This window comes from Megalobrama amblycephala, linkage group LG1 (genome assembly GCF_018812025.1).
Source record: "Megalobrama amblycephala isolate DHTTF-2021 linkage group LG1, ASM1881202v1, whole genome shotgun sequence".
Lineage (NCBI taxonomy): Eukaryota > Metazoa > Chordata > Actinopteri > Cypriniformes > Xenocyprididae > Megalobrama > Megalobrama amblycephala.
Genome location: NC_063044.1, coordinates 36,341,871 through 36,361,463, shown reverse-complemented (window position 1 = coordinate 36,361,463; position 19,593 = coordinate 36,341,871). Strand labels below are relative to the sequence as shown.

Sequence of the window (19,593 nt, the reverse complement as noted above, 5' to 3'; positions counted from 1 at the left end):
TACGTTAAATTTTCAAATATTAATATAAAAAATGGTAAGAATTATGCATTGGCTTGGGTATATAGGCCTATACATTAACGCAAGAACTGTCACTCTGACTGCCTGTTATTCGGAGCACAACAGAGATATGAAAACACAATAGGCTATGAGTTTTATGATGTAGGTCTAGTTATTGTGTTTTATTTAGATTAATTGATATCTTAAAACTATCATCAAACTATACAGTATACTTCCAGATTGCTTGAAATAGCCCATGCAGCATGAGTTGCATAGGATTATTTAATTAAGCTTGAAAAAAGTGAAAGTCAGCATCTCTGCCATTAAATAGGAGTGCAAGCAGGACATTTATTTCTTTTTTGTGTTTCTGAAAAAAGAATGTAGTTATAGTTCACACAGTTCGATGGGATCTAAGCATAAAAACTTGTCTATACAGTGAAGCACAGACCAGTGAGTGTAAATATGCAGCAGTCATAACTTTGTTTTTGCTGAGTTTATTTGACTGCTTCTGCATTCCTAAGGTCTCTTTTGAATGGTATTTGTTCCACGTGTGACACAGTGAAACGCTTACAGGTTAATTGATATTGAGTAGTAACTGAAGTAATGGGCAATGTACAGGAGAAGATATGAGTGTGGCAAGGGGGGCGTGGTTCAGCGAACGCTGCAGCGGGGGAGAGCGTCAGGAGACGCACGGTGGATGAGCGGGTTAAGCGCAAATAACAAACACCTGTCTCTTGTTACAGTAAATGGCGTGGAGAGAGTACTTAACGCCAGGAGAAACAGGAGTGAGCGAGAGAGAGAAGGACTACTGGCTGCCACACTCCCAAAGACTGACTGGAGCTGACGGAGTGAATTCCCAGTGTTTATGTTGGCGATTGTTTTGTGCCTGTTTACACACCTTTTTGTTGATTTTCTAAATAAAGCAGCCAGTAGTCACAGCCGACCCTTGTCGTCTTCCTTCCTAACATCTACGAACTTTGTTACACTGGTGCCGAAACCCGGGAAGGAAGATGGAAGCCGCCGCCATGCAGACGCCCTCTGCTGCTGCACCATTTGCGGAGCTAATTACATCTCTCGCGGTCATGCAGCAAGAACAACACCAGGCCCTGCTGGACTTGCGTCAGGATCAAGAGAGGCAGTTCCAGGACGTCCTCCGAGTCCAGCAGGATGACCGCGAGACGTTCCGGAGCTGGATTGACCGGGAGGTTCGGCCGGAAGCCCCGGTCCAACAAGCTGCGCCCGCCCACCTCCCTCTTAACAAAATGGGGCCTGAGGACGACCCGGAGGCGTTTCTGGATCTGTTTGAGAAGACGGCTGAGATCTGTGGATGGCCGCGGGACCAGTGGCCGATGCGCCTGGTCCCACTGCTCTCCGGGGAGTCCCAGGTAGCGGCGCAGCAGCTTCCGGTGCAGAACCTCCTGGATTTCGACGACCTCAAGAGGGCCATCATCCAGCGGGTTGGCCGGAGCCCCGAACAACATCGCCAGCGGTTCCGGTCCTTGGAGCTGGCAGAGGCCGGCCGGCCCTTCGTGATGGCCCAACAGCTCCGGGACTCCTGCCGCAAATGGCTGCTGGCCGATGGAAGTGACGTGGAGAGCATCATCGATCGTGTGGTACTGGAGCAGTTTATCACTCAGCTTCCCAGAAGAACGGCCGAGTGGGTCCAGTGCCACCGCCCCACGTCGCTGGAGTCGGCCATCCATCTCGCAGAGGACCACATGGTGGCGTGCCCAGGGGTCGGCGAACCTCTCCCATCTGCTTCTCTCTCTCCTTCTCTCCCACCTCCTTCTCTCTCTCGACCTGTCCCTCTACCTAGGTCCCGTCCGCCCGGCCCTCCTCGAGTCCAGAATTCGTACTCGGCGCCTCGAGTCCCACCCAGGGGGGCGGGATGACCACCGGCCGGGTTGGACCCTGCTCCTGTTTCTCCGCTCTCTCCACGTCAGCCGCTTAACCCTCTCTCTGCCACTGGAGCGGCGGGGAGGTCTGGGCCGGCCTGCTGGCGTTGCGGGGACCCGGAGCATTTTGTGGACAGGTGTCCTGTTATGGAGGTGGGGACAATGGTCCGGGTCCCGGACGTCCCGCAGGCTGCCCCCGGTCAGGCTGGGTGGTACCAAATACCTGTGAGTATTAAGGGGGGTACCTATCAGGCATTGGTGGATTCAGGATGTAACCAAACCTCGATCCATCAAAGCTTGATACAATCTGGGGCATTGGATAATAGCCGCGTGGTTAAGGTGCGGTGTGTGCACGGGGATATAGTGGAATATCCTATTGTGTCAGTCATTATTCAATTTCGAGGTCAAAAGCATAGTGTGGAGGTGGCAGTTAATCCGCACCTCCGGCATCCGTTAATTTTGGGGACCAATTGGCCAGCGTTCACAGAATTATTGGGGGCTTTATGTACGGATGCTTCTTGGGAGAAAAATGCAGCGGAGGGGAACGCGAGTGTGCAGGCGGGAGAGACTGAACCGGGACCACTGGGTACTGCCTCAGGGGAACAGAGCGAAATCGAGATTGATTTTCTCGGAGCGCGATGATTTTCCCCTGGAGCAGTCTCAGGATGAGACGCTGAAACGTGCGTTTGAACAGGTCAGTACCATCGACGGCCAGCCTCTCCATCCTGGACAACCGCTTACCTATCCATATTTTGCAATTATTAAAGATAGGTTGTATTGAGTGACCCAAGACACTCAGACAAAAGAAGATACAACCCAGTTATTAGTTCCCAGAAGCCGCTGGGAAATGCTTTTTCAGGCGGCTCATTCTAATCCAATGGCTGGTCATTTAGGACAGGGGACAACACTACATCGCCTCATGACCCGATTTTTTTGGCCGGGCATTCACGAGAATGTGCGCAGGTGGTGCGCGGCTTGTCGTGAATGTCAGTTGGTAAACCCACCGGCCACCCCAAAAGCGCCTTTGCGCCCCCTCCCATTGTTGCAGGTCCCCTTCGAAAGAATTGGCATGGACCTCATCGGGCCATTAGAGCGATCAGCACGAGGACATCGTTTTGCATTGGTCATTGTGGATTATGCAACACGATATCCAGAAGCAGTGGCTCTCCGCAACATTTCCGCTGAGAGTGTTGCTGACGCACTGTTTTCTTTAATCTCCCGAGTGGGGATTCCTAAGGAAATCCTCACTGATCAGGGCACGGCGTTTATGTCACGGACGTTACGCGAACTTTACGAATTATTGGGCATTAAATCGATTCGGACCAGCGTCTTTCACCCACAAACGGACGGGCTGGTCGAACGTTTTAATCGCACGCTTAAGACAATGATTCGTAAATTCGTTCAGGAAGACGCCAAAAATTGGGATAGATGGTTGGAACCCCTGTTGTTCGCTGTGCGAGAGGTCCCGAAAGCCTCCACGGGGTTTTCCCCCTTCGAGCTTCTTTATGGTCGTCAGCCCAGAGGGGTGTTAGACATCATAAGGGAGGCTTGGGAGGACGGACTTTCTCAATCTAAAAACGAAATTCAATATGTGCTGGACCTGAGAACAAAACTCCACACGTTGGGGCGGCTATCTATGGAGAATTTGTTGCAGGCCCAGGACAAACAGAGCCGGCTGTATAACAGGGGGACCAATCTGCGTAAATTTGCACCGGGAGATAAAGTGCTTGTATTACTCCGAACGTCAAGTTCAAAATTACTTGCAAAGTGGCAAGGACCGTTTGAGGTCACACGGCAAGTTGGAGAGCTCGATTATGAGGTAATACGCTCAGATAGGAGAGGAGCACGTCAAATTTATCACCTCGATCTCCTGAAAAAATGGAATGAGGGGGAATCAGTGATGCTGGCGACGGTGATTAACGGGGAGGATGATCTCGGGCCAGAGGCGAATATAAAAAGGCGAATATAAAAAAACAATCTCTCGCACTGGCCCCAGGGGGAGATCACCTCTCGCCCTCCCAGCTCATTGATCTAACCAAATTACAGGCAGAGTTTGCTGACGTGTTTTCTCCCCTACCTGGCCGTACAAACCTCATTCAGCACCATATCGAGACAGAGCCGGGCGTGGTGGTTCGCAGCCGGCCGTATCGCTTGCCTGAACACAAGAAAAAAGTAGTTCAGGAAGAATTAGGTGCGATGCTTGAGATGGGAGTAATAGAAGAATCCAACAGTAACTGGGCGAGCCCGATAGTTTTGGTTCCTAAGACGGACGGCTCGGTCCGGTTCTGTGTGGATTTTCGCAAGGTGAATGCTGTGTCGAAATTCGACGCATATCCAATGCCACGGGTTGACGAATTGCTTGACCGGCTTGGTACGGCTCGTTTTTATTCGACACTGGACTTAACAAAGGGTTATTGGCAGATCCCCTTATCTCCGTTATCCCGAGAAAAAACAGCTTTCACGACGCCGTTCGGATTACACCAATTTGTTACACTTCCGTTCGGGCTGTTCGGGGCACCGGCTACCTTTCAGCAGCTGATGGACAGGGTTTTATGGCCCCATGCTGCATATGAGGCTGCCTATCTGGATGATATCATCATATTCAGTAATGACTGGCAGCGGCATATGCAGCATTTGAGGGCGGTCTTGAAGTCGCTGAGGGGAGCCGGGGTGGGGCTGCAGGCCGGATGGCTCCCCGGCCTGAGTCGGGCGGTGGGGGTATGTGGCAAGGGGGGCGTGGTTCAGCGAACGCTGCAGCGGGGGAGAGCGTCAGGAGACGCGCGGTGGATGAGCGGGTTAAGTGCAAATAACAAACACCTGTCTCTTGTTACAGTAATTGGCGTGGAGAGAGTACTTAACGCCAGGAGAAACAGGAGTGAGCGAGAGAGAGAAGGACTACTGGCTGCCACACTCCCAAAGACTGACTGGAGCTGACGGAGTGAATTCCCAGTGTTTATGTTGGCGATTGTTTTGTGCCTGTTTGCACACCTTTTTGTTGATTTTCTAAATAAAGCAGCCAGTAGTCACAGCCGACCCTTGTCGTCTTCCTTCCTAACATCTACGAACTTTGTTACAATGAGGTACATTCATATCTCTAAAAAATAAACACCTAAATGGTACCTATTTCTATGACGTGTGTAGAGTTGGCCATAGGTGAATTTATTTCTGCACTGAAGAAAGCCCTTTGATCTGTGTAAATTTTTAACAATTCATTTCCTATTTGGAACGGAATAACTATTTGGTTTTTAAGTTTAAACCTTTTCGAACATGAGTGTGCTTTGTCATTTAAAAACCTTTATAAATTATCTTTATCTTGATCCATAACGTGGGCGCCGCCATCTTAGTTTGCCCTGCAGTTCGAGAGTACAGAATGTGAATTCATCAGTTTCTCCCGAATGCATATAAAAGTAAGTGGCTGGTGAACTAGAAGAATAGTAAGTAAACTTTTTAGTTACTTAAGCCCATTGTATGTGTCTAATATTGTAACGGATGGAGCGGGACAACAGAGTTGGAGATCCACGTGCAGGCTTTATTAATGTACATGCAGAAGGTCAAACACCAGCAAACAGATACAAGAGGACAAGAGAAAAGAGTAATCCAAAACACAGGCAATGGTCTAGACAGGCAGCAAACCATCATCATCCAAGGAAAACAGTCCAGGGTCAAAAACACAGGCGAGGCAAGGAACAAGGAACACGGCGACAAGATCGGATAAAGGGCTAAACAACACTCAGCAAAGTTTGTGTGAAGGAGTGCAGCTTATAAAGGGAACCTGATGGGAAACAGGTGTGAGTGTGATCAATGCCTATCTGAGGGATTGTGGGAAATGTAGTCCAGAGTGAAGTGACTGTGTGTGCAATAATAAAGTCAATGTAGAAACGGAGACCTCTGGTAGGGAGTGAAAGGAAGCGACAGAGGGCGGAAACATGATAGATATGGTTAAATGTTGACAAATTATATTTGAATGGATTGTTATTGCTGCTTCCACTGATATCTGACATCAGTGTGTATTTTATAAACTCTAAATGTGTTGTTTTACTGGTGCTTATGCGTATTTAAATGTCTGAAACCTTAAAAAAAACATTATGTGGCTGAAAACACTGCATATGACAAGTGCTGAGCGTGTCCGTCTCGCAGCCAAAGTGCAAAAGCACAGTTTCAATCTGGCAGTCATGTGACATCGCCCAACATACTAAATCCCATATGTGGGACCGTACTGCTCAAAGGTTTAATAAATGGAAAATGAGATTTTGGCCTGATTTCTCATTTTTCCGTTGTGATTTATAAATCAGTTTATGGCTTTGATATTTCATTCACACATGTGGGAGGTGCTGAAACGCCTGAAACGTGCTTTGATCTGATTGGTCAAACCGCGCCTTCTTCACGACGGCCTTTTTTTCTGCCAGGTATAAGAGTCGGTACAGTATTGTGAAATCGCCCCACTTTATAAGCTTTTGAAATGAAAATAAAAGTTTATATAATATGAATAAAAGAAAAATGTTTACTGTATTATGAATGGGCATCAAGAATCCTTGATAAATCCATAAAAATCAATCATAAACATGACCTTGAGAACATGTCCATAACATGTCCACTTTTTTAAAACTTATGTAATATCACTCACTTATATGGTGATTTTATAATGTGTTTGCATTGGGGTTAATTTATATCTAATTTCTTTATTTTGTTCATGGAAATAACAAGGACAATGTGTCATAATTTAGTTGAAGATTGCTGGCATCTACTAGAAAAAAACATTTAAAATTAAAATAACTTGAAATTTTAAGAACAGCCACTAGATGGCTGAAGAGCATCACTCCCTGGCCCATTTTGCACATATGTATTTTCACAACTTTTCATCTAGATTTGTGTTTAGACATTATAACAATATATGATCACTGAAGTATTTTTTTTATTTTGCAATTATGTCACAAATACAGTCAAACCTGAACATGGTGTTGTGTGTGTTTGTTCTCTATTGTGGATGTGTTATAATGTCACCCCTTCACTTCTGTGTGTGTTCTGCATTGTAGCTGATTATTTGTTTGACAAAATATGTAACAGAGAACATTTTTATAATCTCAATTTCGAATCAAGGTCAGTTTTGGTTGCATGCATTGTTGTTACGATAAAATAATGTTTTGCTCATTACGTTTGACATTGTATCGACCAATTCATACAGAGCCAGATCAGCCTCAAAAATAATATATTTACAAAATAAAATTCATAAATGCACAGCACAATACTATGGAGGCCCTAAAGTGGTGGAAAGGAAAGCTCAGTGTGTTCGGTCTGTGTATCTTTTGGTCATTTGTTTTTTGATTTAATATTGAAATCGGAAAATGTAAAAAATGTATCAGTTACGACTGTAACCTTTGTTCCCTGAAGAGGGAACGGGACATTGCATAGAAAATGACGCTGTGGAAACCCTCTGCGTGATTGCGTCATGAAGAAACGAAACTGGTGCCGCGTTCGTTCCGTAAGTATAATAGGAAAGGCGTGGGACATACAGCATAAGCGTTCTGAAGAATGCGGAAACCGGGAGTACATTCAAGATATTTTGTGTGTTTTCATCAAAAACCTTCATTTCTTTTTGACTGAAGAAAGAAAAACATGGACATCTTGGATGACATGGGGGTGAGTAAATTATCAGGAAAAGTTTATTTAAAAGTGGACTAATCCTTTAAAAATTTAACTTTATAGATAGCATACATATTTAATAAGATTAGGAAATAAATTCTATATAAAGGTAAAGGAAAAATACCACGGAAAATCATTAGTTTCATAAGAGAAAGTTAATTTCTGACACTGATGGCATTAAATATGAAAACCCTTCATCTCTGGTTTATTGTACAAAGTCTTATTTCAGGGTTTTATTCAATTCAAACAAGTTCACCTTAAAATCATTAGCCTCAAATTCATATTTCACTAAAGTCATATACTGAAACAACCATTCTTTGAGATAATGGCATTATTATATCCAACTGTTGTATGAATAAAAATCATAATAGAACTATAATAGATGTGCTGTGAACATTAACTATGATACAATGTTATTTCTTTTCATATCTGTCATATTATTTCAAGTTCCTCCATTGTCCAAATCTCAGAGTATTGCCTTAAAAAAAGTTATGACATCTGAGTATGATGATTTAAATGGACACAGGTCTGGGCTTCACTTTATCTCTGTGCTGTCCAGCGAGTCGAGCAGCATTGCCACACAGATTTTGATAGGTGCTCAGCAATAATAAAACAGGCAGTGTGACAAAGCTGTTTATTATTATGTTTTTAATTATTATATCTGAGGTATACTAGTATAAGGATAATATTTCTGAGATAAACACACGTAAGTTGCCAAATTCATAGACAGAGTCGTTCCCTGAACGAAAAATGAAAAATCTAGTTGAATTTCTTGTTTTTTCATGTTTTTGAGAAAAAATCTGTTTTCAATCACTTTTTTGAGTGTCGTCTCACCTTGATTTTCCTTTTTGATTTCTTCAATCTGAGCTTCACTCTTAGCAAATCTGATTTCCAGATCTTGTTTGATTTCCTCAATCTGAGCTTGTTTTTCCTTTTTTATTTCTTCAATTTGAGCTTCACTCTTGGCAAGTCTGATTTCCAGATCTTGTTTTTCCTTTTTGATTTCTTCAATTTGAGCTTCACTCTTAGCCAGTCTGATTTCCAGATCTTGTTTGATTTCCTCAGTCTTAGATTCACTCTTAGCATGTCTGATTTCCAGATCTTTTAGTTGCTTCTCTGTGGCTCCAAGTTCCTTCAGTACATCTGTGCATGTTTTCAAAGGACAAGGCAATCCTGAGACGGCAGGTTCTGTCGCGAATATGACATTCGGAGCGAATACAAGACATTTGTACAGAAGCAGAAGAACTGCTACTCTGAACTTCATTCTTAGTGCTTTAGCTAAAGCGTGTTGGAGATGTGTGTGCTGTATCTGTATGTTCAGAGTGTTACAAATCAAATGCTTTTATACCATAATCTTCAGTAATGCTCACATGATTAACAATTTAGCCAATGACAGACAAAATAGCCAACAGCATATGACTGTTCCTCAAAAAATATTGTTGTGCTGGCTTAATGTTTTACAAATGTATGCAATGTTGACAGATTAAAGTTGTGTTTTCTTTGGCAGCTTTGATCTTACAAAACGCTGAACTTTGGGCTTAATAACAGTACAAGCTATCCAGTACTAGACACGCATTCCTCTATGTTTGCAACATGTTTTTTTCTTCATTCACTGTAGTTTGGATTCTGAGAGCCGCACAGTGACAAAACGCGGCTGTTTGAGATCCTGCTGTGCTTATTCCATTAATTCATGTATCATATCGTACAAGTTATAAATAATATACATATCAAATACTAACATGTGTATGATGTAGTATTTTAGTTGATTTACTCTTGTCAAGCTCTGATTTCTGAGACACAAACACAGAGGAAACAGCATCGCAGCTATTTAATTTGTGCTCAATTCATTCAAAGAGTTTACGCTCATTCATTATTGCAGTGACCCTACAGGTTTGGGTATAATACTGTGTTTTCCCCTGGCTCTCCTGAAATCCAGAAACACGAGGAGTGACAGTGTCAGTGGAACCGGCTTGTCACTGCTGTTACGTTTCTCTCTGCATTGTGTACAATGAAGACCAGGGCTGGATTTCCCGAAACCTTCTTAACTCTACGTCATTCTTAAATTATACCTTAAGCTGAACCTTAACGTTAATACATGTTTCCAGAAACGTTCTTAGTTAAGTATACCTTCTGTAAGTCATATTTTCTTAAGGTTGGTCTGGACTGCTCTTAGCTATATCTTATTATCACTGTTGACAGTCAATATGAATATAATTCTGAAGCTGTAATACACCCAGTGTTCGATTAGGACTATGGCAAAGAATAAAATGCAAAGATTCACTGCTAAATTCAAATGTGCTTTAGCGCTGACGCTTGTCATGTGTCACAACTAAACTATTCTGTGTTTTTAACCTCATCAGGTTTATTTTAGATTTCAGACATTTAAAGACATTCAGACATACAGGCTGCTGCATAAAAAAAGACAATTATAGTTTGTTAAAATCAAATTCCATACACTGATGTCTACAGAAGCTGCAACAATAACTTGTATATCAAATTATATAATTTGATGAAGTGATACACAGATATCAGATACACGTTGTTTATGAAACAATAAAGTTTACTCTATACCTCTCCCAGTTCACCAGCAACATAGGCTACTTTTATGTATTTCAGGGAAGATTTCATAAATCTTACACCTCTGAATTGCCGTGCATACTCACATTCTTTCACATATTTTACAATCAGAATATATCATAAATTCATTATATAGGAAGCTTTGGAGCATTATGAATCAGTGTATCGAATCATGATTCAGATAGTGTTTCAAACCGCCAAACTGCTGAAGTCACGTGACTTTGGTGCTCCGAACAGCTGATTCGACACTCTGATTCATTATGCTCCGATGCTTCCTGAAGCAGTGTTTTGAAATCGGCCATCACTATATAAGTCGTTATTTTGTTTTGTTTTTTGGCACACCAAAAATATTCTTGTCACTTTATAATATTAATATTGAACCACTGTACTCACGCGAACTGATTTAAATATGTTTTTAGTAGAGATGTTCCGATACCCCTTTTCCATTCCCGATACCGATTCCGATACCTGAGCTCAGGGTATCGGCCGATACCGAGTACCGATCCGATACCTGGGTGTGTATCTGTATATATATATACACTACTAGCCCTGTATGAATTGATAGAATTATTTATGGTGTGCTTCAGACTTATCCCTTAATAAAACAAGAACAAAAACATACAGTGAACTAGAGTATTTTTATTATCTGACATACATTTGGCAGTTATATTATTTATTTATTTATTTTAAGTGAAAAAGAACTTCAAATGCAGCCACAAATCTAACACTGTAAACTGAAAAAGGTATATTAGTTTTACAATATAACTATAAAAACAGTGCAACAAATAAATCTAGGAATATAATTAGGCTATATAAGAAAATAATCTCTTTAAAACCGTAAGTCCAGAAACAATTTTAAATAAAAATTCCACGTTTTCAACGACTGACAGCAGCTGGTCATCCAGAACAATAAACCCGACAATTTTGTCGGTTATCTTTATTTGTCTTTTGAAAACTTTTCTCTTTGTTTGAATGAAGCTGGCACGCCTCATCCTTCTCTATCTTAAGCGCGTCAAACGCCCGAATCGCTCAATTCGCACCGCGTCATTCACGCGAATCGCGCCGCAGGGAGTCAATTCGCGTCTTTGCATTGACTTAACATGTAAATCACTCGCGCTTATCGCTTCATTCACGTCTGGTGTGAACGCAGCATTAGCCTTTCTGTAACCATTGTGTTGCGCGAGGTGACGCGTCTTCAAATGCTTTATTAAGTTATTTGTGTTAAAGTTGCCAATACTTGTGCCACTCGAAATTGCAGCATTGCATATGAGACATGTCGCCGTTTTACTGGTCTGAAATACTGCCAAACAGCAGACATACTGCTAGCGCGTTTTCACTTCTCCGCTGCTCTAAACAGTGGTTGCTTGTGGCAACACAGCACAACTTCCTGTGTTTGCATTCTGAGCCGCGAAGAAGAATTGATTTCCGATTTGCTGCGTTAAGCTAAGATAGCGGGCACAACTAGGTATTGTTTAAGAAAATGGTATCGGATCGGTACGTGAGTTTAAATACTCGCCGATACCGATGCCAGAAATTTTTGTGGTATCGGTGGTATTTCCGATACTAGTATCGGAATCAGAACAACCCTAGTTTTTAGTACCTTTATGGATCTTGAGAGAGGAAATGTCATTGCTGGCTATGCAGGCCTCACTGAGCCATCGGATTTCAACTAAAATATCTCAATAAATGACAGAATTTTCATTTTTGGGTGAACTAACCCTTTAACATCTGGAGCTGCACAGCTGAATCATTAGACTTTATGCAGGTAAGCAAGCAAGAACAATAGCGAAAATGGCAGATGGAGCAATAATAACTGACATGATCCATGATATCATGATATTTTTAGTGATATTTGTAAATTGTCTTTCTAAATGTTTCATTAGCATGTTGCTAATGTACTGTTAAATGTGGTTAAAGTTACCATCGTTTCTTACTGTATTCACGGAGACAAGAGCCGTCACTATTTTCATTTTTAAACACTTGCAGTCTGTATGATTCATAAACACAACTTCATTCTTTATAAATCTCTCCAACAGTGTGTAATGTTAGCTTTAGCTACAGAGCACAGCCTCAAACTCATTCAGAATCAAATGTAAACATCCAAATAAATACCATACTTACAAGTTATATGATCTGATATGCTGCATGATGAACACTTTGTAAATATCCATTTTGAGGGTTATATTAGCTGTGTGAACTTTGTTTATGCAATGTATTATAGAGTTGCGAGCTCAGGGGCAGGGAGTGCAAGCATTTAAAGGGGACGCACATTTTTAATTACGCCCCAAAATAGGCAGTTAAAGCATTGTATAATAAAAAATCTATGGGGTATTTTGAGCTGAAATTTCACAGACACATTCTGGTGACACCTTAGACTTATATTACATCTTGTGAAATAGTGTTCTAGTGCACCTTTAAATCCTAACTCTGTTCCCCCTTCTTTTACAAATTAAAAAATATGATATGTTCTTTCTGCCAGTTTAGCATAGTGGTTGAAGAAATGTTTGGGTGAACAAGGTTTACCATCAACACTAAATCAAATACCATCTTTAATACTGCAGATTTCCTCCAGACAGCTCTCTCTGCCTCTGAAGCAAATATTTCATGCTCTGTAGAGAGTTAGAACAGTCAAAGTTATTTTTAACGTATTATTATTATTATTAGATAACGTACACACAATCTTCCTTGTTTGGGTGGCAACAGCTTTTGCCTTTTTAGAAACAGAAATCCAAATGGGCAACAAAATATCGTCCAGCAAATCTGACACGAACACATAATGAATGATTTGGCGACCATCTGACTTCAATCATTTTCCATGTTTCCACAGCGCCCCAATATCATTTAACACCCCAAAACAAAAACAGGAGTCTGTCAATCGTCACACATTTTCCTGCCATTAATTTACAGATCATTTTGATAGTGACTGTCATTTTTATATCCCTACTGTCAAGTCTATAACATGTTCAGTTTATCATTCTGATCATACATAGATAACGGTATTTAAATTTAGACCCTCAGTTCAATTTAGATAAAGCGTCAATCTTCAACTTCACATTTCCAGTTTGAATCAATGCTTAAACTAATCCTGAATGTAATTCAAATCAACATCATAAATGACAGAAGTAGTCTTTAGCAGACAGAACTGATAACCGGTCTAATTAAAGCTCATCTGTATCATCTTTTTCATCAGATTCAGTCTGAATTATCAGCTTCTTTAAAGTTTTGTCATTTCATTTAACCCATCTGTAATGACACTCTTTCCAGAGGTTAGTGACACAATATACACACGGTAGGGACAGAATAGTACCTTGAACTAACAAATACAAAACAAAGTCCAATGAACACACACACACACACACAGACACACACACTCATACTAGACACACACACTCATACTAGACACACATGACTATTAACCGCTCATTTTCAAGGTTTGCTTTTTGGTGTTAACTCTAAAAACATTTAAATGTTGCATTTTTCAGGTTTTATCTAGTTCTTTACATGGTCTCTTTACCATTTTTAAAGCATGTCTGATCATTATAAATTAGTTTTCAAAGAGTCAGCTGGGATTGTTTTGGTTGTGATATCATTACTTTATGTTTTGTTTAAGCTTTAGCAGATAACATCCCTGCTTCCACTAAGGCTCTCTCTCTCTCTCTCTCTCTTACAGCACAAATAATCTTTTCAATGGCCTCCTAAGACTGTAACTCAGACAGAATGTAATATTAAATTAATTTCAATAAAGAACCCTTAATGTTAAAATGTAAATGTTGCACACACAGAAGAGACGGGGACTTCTGGTGGCACATATGTTTTATTGCTGTAAACACTGTAAACACACATAAACAGAGATAAGAATTAGTTATCTTCAACTGTGTATTAGTGACTGCCAGAGTGGCTTCTTCATATATAAAATAATATATGAAGCTTTCTCTCAATAAACACACTTTGCACAATCTTATGACAATACATCAAAAGAGAATGAGAATACATTGCTGTATACTGTCTTTAACACATTAACATTACATCAAACAAACAATACTCAATAAACATACACAAATGGTGTATAAGCACTTTGTTTCCTTTTTAGTAGACTATATTTCTCTCTATGTGCTCTGTTGTTAACGATCGTATCAGCAATTTAGTTGTCCCTAACCAATGACAGATTTACAGAACACAAACATAACAATAAACAAATATCAACTCTTTTATAACAACGAGTGATTGCAATTATATTGTCTAACGACATTAAGCACTATTATTATGTCGTGATGTCTCGCGCGGGCGCCACCGGCCGCATACCAACCGCCAAATCCATCGCTCCAATATACAAACTCATTAAACTAACACATATAACTAACGTATAAACACTTTATGAACACAAACTGTGATGCCACATCACTCATCTTACCTGTAAACACACATAAACAGAGATAAGAATTAGTTATCTTCAACTGTGTATTAGGCTGCGTCCGAAAACTGGAAAATGCTGCCTTCTGAGGACACATTTCAAGGAAGGAAGGCATCAAGGCACATCCGAGTCCAATGTTAGCTTCACTTCCTGTCTCATGAGATACCTTCATCTGATCGATTTTTGAAGGAAGCATAGATGTATCCTTAGCTGCCTTTGATATCCCACAATCCTGTGCTTTCCATTCTGTGACAGTTGAGCTAGAAAAATAAAGATGGCGTCCGAAAGTTGCGTTTGCTTCTCAGTTTGTGTAAAAATGTACGATTTTGACCAACATATTTCAATTTTGATATCATTTCTATCGAGAAATTACTACTGTAATAATTAAATATTTGTTTAGTTCTCACCAAAGCTCGCGCTATATTGCTGTAGATCATTAAACTCTTACGCTGCCTCAGAAGTCTGTCCGAAATCAGTTTCGTGAGGTACCTTCATGGACAAACGCTGCCGTACAAGTCATTCTCTTATAAGACAGGGAGGAAGCAAGACAGCTACCTAGGTTTTCGGACGCAGCCTTAGGGTGCTTCTCAATATCCCTCCTCGTCTCCTCGCTCCTCCGTCCTCCATCCTATGACCCGGAAAATGATCGAGCTCAGCCATCTTGAAGGATATCTCAATTCTCTAATTACACCATGAGGAGGCGAGGATCGAGGAGTGAGGAGGCTTCCCAAGGAGTTATGAGCGAGGATACACAGGTGCATCCTTTGCGGAAGTCTTTGCAATCGAGAAACGTGACGCACGCATAAATTCTCCTCCCCCTTTATATCGATCACAATAATTTAAATTTAAATAAAGTTTGGTTATTTAAAGAAATATATAATAAATATTAATAAAGCAAGATGCCCCGTTGAAATATATGAGGTATAAAGTTTATCAACATGTGGGTATCCCTCGTGCACAGCCGATGACGCTTTGAAGTGACGCTAAAGGGAGTGAGGATATATCATTACACTTGATTCAATTCCTACATCCTCGTATCTTTTCCTTGCTTCCTTCCCTCGCATCCTGAAGGGGTGGAGCTAAGACGCGAGGAAAGGAAGCAAGGAAAGGAAACGAGGATGCACAAATAAGAATTGAGAAGCACCCTTAGTGACTGCCAGAGTGGCTTCTTCATATATAAATGAAGCTCTATATCCTGCGGCTCACGATCACCCTCTAGCGTCACCCGCCAGCGTCTACAGGTCTAAGTGATGTTCAAGTTGGCATCCTTGCACAGTACTACATACAAATGTATTTTCATAAACATTTAACGCAAGAACTATATTTAACAAATGACAACTAATAATATTAATGATAAACAATACATACATGACTACTTGAGTTCATATCACTACATAAATGTTTAACTACCAAATAAAAACCATTACAACAATCTTGAAATATTTTATGCTAGAATCATTTTTAAGGTTACCTTTAAAGCCGAGTTCAGACTGCACGATTTTATCCCCGATTTTGGCTCGCCGACAGGTTTTGAGAAATCGCCGACAAATGCCCGAAATCACAGGCAAATCGGTGCTCGTTCACGCGAGTGACAATCACACAGTGTGAATGAGCAAAGACGCGATCTGAGAGAATGGCCGACGAGTCGCAGACACCCGTGAGATATTTGGCATGCTAAATATCTGGACCTGTCGGTGATTCAAAATCCTGCTGTGTGAAAAGTGTTCTGACTGAAAACTACATCGGCGATGACCGACAGCCAATGAGAGAGCAAGATCAGAGCAGCGGGGAGTTCGGGGAGGAGTTATAGACCACAATATCAGCAAGCATGGCTTCGTTTCAGATAAACATTACAATTCCATCAAACAGAAACAAAGCACAAACATTTGCTTGACCATCAGCAACAGCAGCACATTGAAAAGTTATGTATTTACCTCCAACTCTCGTTGCAGAACACACAATCCAGTCTCCCCAACCATTTCCTCCTCCATATTCTTCTTTTCTTTTTCTTGTTTTCGCTGCAAATCAGCGCACAGGCAATTCGTATTGCAAGCTTCTTGGGGGCTACCCTTTTTAATAATAATAATAATAATAACTCCGGTCTTGCACGTGTGATATTGCGTTGTTTCCTTGTCACATATCGCGTGTGTTTGGTTGTGAAACACAGTTTGCGTGCCAAACAGAGTTGTCGGCGATTCTTCCTATTGTAAAGTCATGCAGTGTGAAACCTTCTGTCGCCGATCCATCGTGCAGTTTGAACACAGCAGCGACTGAATGCTGGCCAAGATAGTCATGCAGTGTGAAAAGAACAGTGACCCGACTGCTTTGAAAATCGTGCAGTCTGAACTCGGCATTAGTTAAATTGCTGAAATCACTTATCCTTTGTAATCCAGACTTTTCTTTAGGCACCACCATGTCTTGGAGTTATTCTATGTCATGTCTAATGACCTGCAGGATTGAAAACTATAATAAAGACATATTTGTTCAATATCAACATATCTCACAGGTTCAGGAACTCATCATAATGCTGAATCCTAAACTTCTACAGTTCTTGCCCATACGGCAACCAACATCATGGCATTGTTCAGCCCTGACAAAACATTGCAAAACGTTTTTTAAACAGAAACGGAGGTGTGTTGAACACCCTCTTCTGATGACGCAGGAGTTGCAACTATGGCAGCTGAGAAGGACATTCTTTGTGTTGTTTTTGAATTATTTTCAGAGCCTGATGAAATCGGTATAAATACGTGTTTAATACTGCAAAATACACTCGATGTTACAGTCACTGCCCTTACCGTCCAGAATAAAAGAGAACATCCCAATCGAGTGAAGGGATTTGTGGAAACTTCTCATTATTGTCATACAACACTTGCCTTGCATTTCAGGATGAAAAGACAAACATTTCAGGTGAAGGATAATCCACTTCTTACCTCTGAGACTGTGTTATGATCTATATTTTTATTGGTTGTATTAGGCTTATCATTATTGCTGATCACTGTTGTTGTGCTTTGATATTGTAATATTTACCATTATATAATCAGAGGAGTATAGAAAAGTTTATGAAAGTGTCACTTCACAATACAACAGCAAAATATACAAGTATAGTATTTTTAGTTACATTAATACCCGTTGTGCGAGCCGTCTCTTTAATACCGCGTGTTTAAAAATCTTGCTGCTGATTGGGCTGACATTTCTGACACACCCACCAAACAAGAGAAAACGCATCTCAAACCCGTTGCACACAGTGCCCAAGGAAGTCGACCGGAAGTTGAAGTCGGCCGCGTGCCGCCATCTTGTAGCAGAACTTCACTTGCGTAGCCATCCCATTGACTCCCATTCATTTTGGCGTACTTTGACAGCACATAACTTTACACTGAGGCGTTTAAAATATTTGTCCATTATTTATTTCTAAAGTACACGACAATGTATAAAGGGCTCCATTACCTTCTATGTTACATTATGGCCCCGTAGAAACAGTTTTTGTAAAAATAGGCTAACGATTGCGTCATAACCACTCGACTCTCTGTCGCACGTGGAATTTACCGTACAGACAGGAGGAGAAGCTCGCAGGCAAATATGCATAACTTAATTGGCGTACTGGCGTTACATTTTAAAATACTATACAAAATAATTAATGAATAATTACTCCTGCTCACTCACGCCAAAGAACTCCCCGCTCAAGCTGCCATCTCTGCAAGATTAACGATGGCAGTTTGCACGCACAGCTACTAGAAGATTTACATCTGTCAGACAGGGTGCTGACGTCATCAGCTTAGTTTGAGTCTGCGCGTCAGAAAGAGCTAAAAATCGCTAAAAATGGGCTTCACTTGTCTCAATTGAGTTCAATGGGGTCGCTGTGTCCATTTCTTTTACTGTCTATGGTTGCACACCGTTTCCAGGAAACATGTCGTTCAACCCGGAAAACGACAAAACTTTGTGCACCGGTTTGAGCTTGAACGTGCCCCATGTTAATAACTTCCCTCAGTCTCGTTGACTCAGGCTGCATTCCAGTTCGGTTTTTAAATGCCCTTTCCTCGCTAACTCCCCTCAGTCTTGTTGACTTGGATGTACGTCATTGCTTACGTTGCACGAGTGCCCACTTCTGGCAGAACCTTTTGTAGTGGGCTGAATTGGAACGTCCTAAACCCTTGATCACTTGATATCCACTATGAAGCTGATTTATTATGTATTTTCCCTCTTACAATTGTACAGTATTCTATATGTATATATATAAATGTGTGCTTTTTAAATGTTTAAAAAATAATTAATATATCGAGTGCTTGTGGTGGGGTAGATTAAACGAGATATGCGGTGATGTGCGAGGGAGCGAGGGTCTGTCCATAAACTTCCCTCGTCAACTTCACGAAGTGGAACGCACTTCAAAAAGGCGGCAGGGATTCCCCCGAGGGGAAGTGTTTAGGGAAGTTTGCGAGTGAGCGTCTAAGGCTACGTTTACACGTGGGCGGCTATTTTCATAAACGGACATTTCAACCTCTCCGGTTTCAAAAATAACATCGTGCACACATGTCAGTTTTCAGAAAAGTTTTCATTTACACGTACCCATGTACATATGCAACTTTTTCAAGGTACTACTATAATATAAATGCATGCATACATTTCATACAGTTTCTATTTGAGGCATAAAGGGTTAATTCACCCAAACATATAAATTATTTACTCGCCTTCATGCTGTTCAATCCATGTGCTCATTTCTTTTTTCTTTTTTTCTGAACACAAAAGGTGATTTGTCAAGTTTTTCCTGCTAGTTTCTGGTCATATAATATCAGTCAATGAAGCCTGACTTCCAGAAGCTTCATGACATTATTTGATGATGCTTTTGAAGCTCCAGTGTATGAACAGAAACCAGCAGAACAAACTTGACCAAAATCACATCCTCACTGTCCTCTGGATGTCTAGATGCTCTCTCTGAGGATGAAGAACTGCTATTAAGTCCAAAGGTCAAAGTTCAGTGTTTTGTAAGATTAAAGCTGCCAAAGAAAACACAACTTTAATCTGTCAACATTGCATACATTTGTAAAACATTAAGCCAGCACAACAATATTTTTTGAGAAA

The 19,593-nt window shown here is 41.0% G+C and overlaps 1 protein-coding gene across 1 annotated transcript in view; it reads right to left on the bottom strand.

The window, feature by feature from the left end:
* Positions 1-19,593, bottom strand: part of LOC125245430 — a 1,350,402-nt gene that overhangs the window by 94,270 nt on the left and 1,236,539 nt on the right. Inside the window, 1 exon segment of the mRNA XM_048156021.1 lies at positions 3,372-3,383. Coding sequence (XP_048011978.1) covers positions 3,372-3,383 — 12 coding nt within the window.